General features: G+C 57.0%; 1 protein-coding gene across 1 annotated transcript; it reads right to left on the bottom strand.

The window, feature by feature from the left end:
* Nucleotides 1-234: 234 nt before the first annotated feature.
* Nucleotides 235-5,629, bottom strand: UBE2S (ubiquitin-conjugating enzyme E2S). The gene is made up of 4 exons (XM_012643186.1): nucleotides 5,280-5,629; nucleotides 4,490-4,637; nucleotides 2,843-3,033; nucleotides 235-705 (listed from the first exon to the last, which is right to left on the bottom strand). Exons 1-4 carry the CDS (start codon nucleotides 5,280-5,282, stop codon nucleotides 391-393), a joined length of 657 nt encoding a protein of 218 aa, XP_012498640.1. The 5' UTR covers nucleotides 5,283-5,629; the 3' UTR covers nucleotides 235-390.
* Nucleotides 5,630-6,553: the final 924 nt, after the last annotated feature.

The raw sequence follows: 6,553 nt of genomic DNA on the forward strand, positions 1-6,553 counted from the left end.
GGCCCCCCCACTCCATTTTACATTGGAGCTCTGACTCTGGGGAGGCGCTGACTTCCACATTCCCACAGAATGGAGAGGGGGTCCCCAACCCCAACAGGAGACCTGGCAAGCCAGATGGACCCAGTGCTGCAGCACATGAGCCATCACGTGGACTCAGGGACAGAGAAGGGACACCAACTGCCCTGAAACATGTGGCAGACACAATGGTCCTGGGGCATCTGCGAGGAACAGAAACTGCTTTTCCAACTTTATTTAGAAAAACAAATCCAGATCCCAGTGCTCCCTGTGCCCTCCCCCACCCCAGCCATAATTTAAATAACTTAGAGACAGGGTTGGAAGGAGGGGACAGGAGAGGATGGTGGGGTTGGGGTGGGAGGAAGGAGAGCCCCACTACAGCCGCCGCAGTGCCCGCTTCTTGTCCGTCTTTTTCTTGGCCGCCAGCTTCTTATCACGCTCACCGGCATGTTTCTTGGCCATGGGACCCTCGGCCCCTCCCAGCCCCCCGGGGGCCCCAGGGTCAGCGGAGGAGGCTGTAGCACCACCAGCCAGGGCCCTGCCACCACTGGGCCCGCCTGCACCCCCGTGGATCTCCGTGAGCAGGCGGGCCCGGGCCGCGTACTCCTCGTAGTTCTCCAGGAGCAGGCGGCCTGCCTCCTCGTTGAGCGCAGACTCGGGGTTGGGGTGGATCAGCAGGCACTTGATGGTCTGTGGGGAGAGGCCCAGGGTCAGGGGGGGCTGGGTAACCTGCAGGGCTCCTCGGCCAGCTCACCCAGCATCCTTCTCGTCTTTGCTCTGTTCCCCCCGAGAAGCTTCCTTCCCATGGCCTCGCTCACAGTTAACATCCCAAAAAGGACGCGATGCCACAGGCCCAATGATTTAATGTCTCTGGTTCTCTGAGGCCCTTGTTGGGTGACAGAGGAAAAGCCAGGCCTCCCTCGAGGAGCCCACTGCCTGCCTAAGCCCCAGGCGTGGGTCCTATCCTGGTTCTCGACTGGTCTCTGTGCAGCTCAGCGCGACCTCAGAAGCCCCCACGGCCTGGATGGAGAGGGAGGGCACTCGCCTCAGGCAGTAACACCGGGGTCTGCTGGATTCCAAGGCTCCTACCTTCCCACAACATCCTGGTTAAGATGAAGCCTGAATCCTGACCTGTAACCGGCTTTAACGGGAATCCCAAGTTCAGAGCCAGGAGACTCTGGCTGGGCTGGAATGGCACGCACCAGGATGTAAATAAAAGGGGGACTGGAGGCCTGAGGGGTATCTCAAGGGCAGTCCAGGATGGGGACAGTCCTCTCAATGGCCCTTCACCAGCCCATCCTAAGGAGTAAAGTGAAGCAGAGGTGTGACCGGCAGCCAGGCCTCCAGCAGCCCTGGGTGGACCCTCTAAAGTGACATCTGCCCCCTGGCCCACTTTCCTTCTAACAGGGAACCCAGAACACCTCCAGAAACAAAGAAAGAAGCCTGGCTTTGAGCAGGTGACAGTTATGGGTGCTCCCTGGGGCTGCTGTGACACATGCATGAAGAGCACCAGGCTCAGCAGTCATCACTGACGACCAGGAACACAAGACCCCACCCTAATTCTTATCACTGCGCCCCCAAAGTGGAGGCCCAGCGCAGACCCACTAGCCAGCAGGCCCAGAGCTCAACACCAACGTCCCTAGCAGCTGCCACTGCCACCCCAGGGAGAGGAAGGCGGTGCAGGTGGAAAGGTGTGGGGTCTGTTTATCTTGGAGCCCAATCTTCTCCCCGTGCCCTGCAAGAAACCCCAAAGCCCCATCCTCTCTACCACATGCCCCAGAGGATCATTAGTAATTTAGTAAAAAAACAATACCACCACCACCACCCCACCACAAGAAAAACCCACTTGGTTTTTTTTGGCCAGGTGCAATGGCTCACACCTGTAATTTAGCACTTTGGGAGGCTGAGGTGGGAGGATCGCTCGAGGCCAGGAGTTTGAGACCAGCCTGGGCAACAAGCAAGACACTGTCTCTAAAAAAAGTCAAAAACCTAGTAGGGTGTGGTGGCCTGGGCCAGTAAGTTCCAGCTACTCAGGAGGATTACTTGAGCCTAGGAGTTTCAGGTTGCAGTGTTAGCCCAGGCAACAGAGCAAGACTTATCTCAAAAAAAAAAAAAAAAAAAAGAAGGAAACAAAAAGACCCACCAAAAAAACAAAGTTTTTGAGCTCGTGGGAGCGGCAAGGGAGGCAGCAGGTGACCACAATGCTTTAAGAGGCCTGCGGAGACCTTGGGGCAAGGGCCCAGTCCCGGGCACCTCCACCTTGCCCAACACTGGGGCTGGATCCTTCTGCGCTGCGGCCTCCACTTGCCAGATGCCACTAGCAGCCCCCTCAGCTGTGACAACCAAAAATGTCTCCTGACAATGCAAAATGTCCCTGGGGAGACAAAATCACCCAGTTGAGAAACAGTGGTTTAAGAAAACATAGAATTAAGACGGTGGCAACAGTTACACAAGCCTTACCATTATTAAAAGACCACTGAACTGTGTACTTTAGAACAGTGAATTTTAAGGTATGTAAATTATACCTTTAAAAAAAACACTCTTTTACCAGACCCTTGACTTCTGTCAGAAAACTAGCCTACTACACAGACCCATCACTTGTTGCGCGGCAAGGTACCCTTGGACACTGCACAGCAATCCTTGGTGTCCTGGGCTCAACACTGCCAAGCCTTCCAGAATTTTTCAGAATAGCTACGAACCTGGATTTTTATGTGGAAATTTTCCACTACTTCAGAGTTGATTTAAAAAAACTAAATAAAGCACTTTGGCTGAGACACCACCGGGATATCCAGAGAGGGAGGGGGCCCAGGCCCAGCCCGGAACTCACCAGTAGCACATGTCGGATGCCCAGCTCAGCTGTCCAATCCCTCTTGAGCACATTGACGCAGATCTCGCCGTTGGCACCCACATTTGGGTGGAAGATCTTGGTCAGGAAGTAGCCCTTGGGTGGGGAGGCAGGGAAGTCCTTCCCCAGCAGGAGTTTCATGCGGAACAGACCTCCAGCATATGGGGTCCCCTCTGGAGTGGAGGGGGGAAACGGGTCAGGGTACTTGGGACTCCCAGGCACCACACAACACCCCAAAGCCCAGGCCCCATGATCTGGCTATGAGGCAGGTGCCCTGCAGGCTCCTCCGCCAGGCTGCGGGGGTCTTGACAGTGAAAAAGGGCTGGGTTCCCAGGGCTCGTCACACAGATATGCCCTGCCTTGCAGGACCCCCCGTGAGTCACCACCAAGCCATGTTCTCCACCCCATGAATGTTCCTTGTCCCTCACGTGACTGCCCCAGTCACGTGCCCCTCCCAGGAGTGCCCACTTGTCTTCCTGGAAGACATCTACTGAAAAGCCTTTCGGGCAAATGATCTGACACTTGCTCAACTCCTCGCCTTCCCCGATCAGTGAACGTTTCTCTGGACCACTTGCTTGGGTCCAACAGGTCCCCACACCCTGACCATCAGCAACCTGGGCACCTGCCCTCCAGGTCTTGCTTCCTGTCTGGCCTCCAGTTTCTTCCCAGGCCCTCCCTCCTCACTACAGTCAAGAGCAGCAGCTCTGGAGGGACCCGCCACACACTTGCTTTAAACCCTCACCAGCTTCCTTGCCAAACTCCTCACAGCGGCCTAGAAGCCCTCTAAGATCTGCCCCGATTGCTCCACAATCAATTTTCTCCTTTCTGTTCCTACAAAGCATCCAGCCTCGCCTGCCTTGGGGCCTTTCTGGGAGCCTTTCCATCTTCCTGATCCCCTGCCCCCAGCCACCCCATGAAGCAAGGCCTGAGTTGCCTCAAATGTCACCACCTCAGGAAGGTCTAACCTGACCACCTCCCCACCATCACAACAGATCAGACCCTTCACGTGCTCTTCCAACATCTTGGCTTACATTGTAGAAATTTAGGTTATAACAGAAATGTAGTTTGCATGAAACAATATTCTAAATCGCTGTGCACATGTCAGATTAAACAATCACATGCAATCATTTGATTATTTATTACCTCTCTCCCCCACAATGATGTGTCTGGCCTGTTCCCTGCTATGTCCCCAGAGTCCCTGACACTGACAACAAAACAGAGTTTGAGATTATCTGGCCCAGCCTCCATGCCTTTGCTGATGCTATTCCCACCACCTGGAACTCTCTTCCCACTCCTATGTAATTTCTACCCGTTCTCAGGTCCAGAGAAGCCACATCTGACAGCCTCACCCCAAACCTAGGAAAGGTCCTCAAAATATGCTCTCTCAGTGACCAAGTACACCTCAACACTTACAGCAAAAGGATACATAGTTATTTGTCATTTGTGGTGTTCTGCCCTGCTGACCATGAGCAGCATCACAAGATAGCCATGCCTGTCCTATCCACCACTGTTGTCTCCAGCACCTGACACAAGGCCAGCCTGTAATGGGTACTTCCGGGCCATCTGTTCTAGATCAGGATGAGGCAGGAATCTACAAAACAGCCCCTCCCTCTTGCATTCCAAACTCACCAGGGCCCTCAATGGTGACCTGCAGGTCGGTGAGGTCCTCCTCGTTGGGAAAGACCTTGATGCCATCAGGTGGGTCCGCGGTCAGCGTTGTCACCTCTTTGTACACCAGACGGATGATGTGTGGGGGCAGGTTCTCCACGTTGGAATTCTGGAAACAGATCGGAGAGGAAGGTAAGCAGCTGGCAATCTGGCCTCCTGCAGGGTTTAATGATGCGGTGGCTGCCCTGGGCTTGACCCTGTGGTCCCAGGCTCTCAATCACCCCTGGGCTCCCAAGATTTCCATTCAGGATACTTCAGGCTGCTTTAGATTAGAGGAGCTGACCTCCCAACAGAAATGGGGGTAAATTTCCGTGGGGGTTTGGGGATAACTCCACCTACCCCGGAACTCCCCAAAGCCCGATCACAGGCCCACGTTAGCCCACACTGGTTACAGGCAGACCCTAGACCTGACCTATCCTGTCCCCATTCCCCACCTAATTTTGGTTAAACCATCCTTAAAACCCAGGCTCAGGCCTGGATATGGCGGCGGGGCATCCGTACTCCCGGTAACACCCACAGACGGCCTGCAAAACGCCCGGAGCCCTCCTGGAGGCTCCGCCGGGCCTTCCTGGTCTGGGAGACTGTGGGCGGCCGAGGCTCCCGCCTCGCCTGCAGGAAGGCCCTTGGGCCCATTCTAGTCCAGGACCCCCAGGCTGGCCCTGAAAGCCGCCAGCGAGAGGCTCTTGAGACGCCCCCCCTCCTTCAGGGAAGCCCCCGACCGCCCCTCTCAAGCCCCGCCGTCCGCTCTCACCATGACTGCGGCCGGCCGGGGGCGGGTCCCCCCGGCCCACTTCCTGCTCTCTTCGGGCCGCTGGCCGGGGCAGGGGGCCCCACTGCTGCAGCTGCGGCCCTGGCGAGGCCCCGGCGGCCCCGCTCCTCTCGCCGCTGCCTCCGAAGCCCACAGTACCCACAACTGCGCCCACCCCGCTGCCCGGCCGCACTGAGCCTGCCGCGCGCGCACCACGGCCCCTTTATATCCGCCCACAAGCCACGCCCCCCTCGCTGCCCCAGGGCCGGGCCACGACCCGTGACGTCAGCGCGCACGCTCTTTGGCGTTCGACGCGCTCGCCCCCTTCTCCGCAAACTGCGGTCAGAAGCGAGCGGTCGGGGAAGGCGGCTGCGCGGCGGGCCGGCCAGTAGGGGCGCGTTGGGGTCGGGGAGGGGACCCCGGAGAATGGAAGGGTTGCGAAGGGGGAGTAGAGAGGAAGGGGACGCGGGAGGCGAAGCGGTCGCTGATTGGGCCGTTTGAATGAGACGCCGCTACGGCCTGGAGTACGCGCACAGGCGCGCGCACGCCCTGACGTCGAGGAAGTCGCGCACGCGACTAACGGTCGGCCTAGGGGGCCAGGGCGGGGCGAGGGGAGGCGGGATTCGGGGGTTTTAAACGTGTGATGGAAGGGGCTCGGGCCAATAGGGACACGCGCTCGTAATTGGTCACGAGACTCGCATGGGCTAATCACTAACAGAAGATTGTGTGGAGAGGCGGGCAGAAATGGAGAGCGACCAATGGGGATCCAGTTTAGCGCGGACCTACTCTCTACCGGCCAAAGAAATTCGTTGATTTTCTGTATATGTAAATGAAGTGTGCCTTCCCGCCTGCGCCCCTTCCTCTCAGCGCCCGTGGTGGAGGTGGGCGCTGGAAATCCGTCTGCATTTTTCTACGCGGCGCCATTTTGTGCTGGAAATGACCTGTGACCCATGTCCTTTATTGAGGAAGCTCAAAGACCAGTGAGAATGACCTTAGAGGTTTGGACGGCCTGCCCCTGAACTGTATGACCCTGACCCCTGCTTGGACTCATCGAAAACTCCCGGCCTCAGTTTCTTTATGTGGCAAATGGGCACTGGGGTCCCTTGTGATGGCAGGGAGAGAAGTCAGGAGAGTCCAAGGTGATCCAGCACGTAGTTCTGCCTGTGACTGACCATGGCCGCCAGCCACAGAGGACTCAGTTTCCTTGTCTGGGAAATAGACACATAGTTGCCTGGAGAGGGGATCTACTCACCTCTTAAAGGCCCTAGCTCCCAATA

The sequence above is a fragment of the Propithecus coquereli genome, unplaced genomic scaffold (genome assembly GCF_000956105.1).
Source record: "Propithecus coquereli isolate 6110/MARCELLA unplaced genomic scaffold, Pcoq_1.0 Scaffold193, whole genome shotgun sequence".
NCBI classification, from domain to species: Eukaryota; Metazoa; Chordata; class Mammalia; order Primates; family Indriidae; genus Propithecus; species Propithecus coquereli.

Coding starts and splice junctions, on each gene's coding strand:
- UBE2S (XM_012643186.1), bottom strand. Junction 3,034..4,489: donor GGTCACCATTGAGGGCCCTG/GTGAGTTTGGAA, acceptor CCTCCACTCCAG/AGGGGACCCCATATGCTGGA. Junction 706..2,842: donor GCATCCGACATGTGCTACTG/GTGAGTTCCGGG, acceptor CTCTCCCCACAG/ACCATCAAGTGCCTGCTGAT.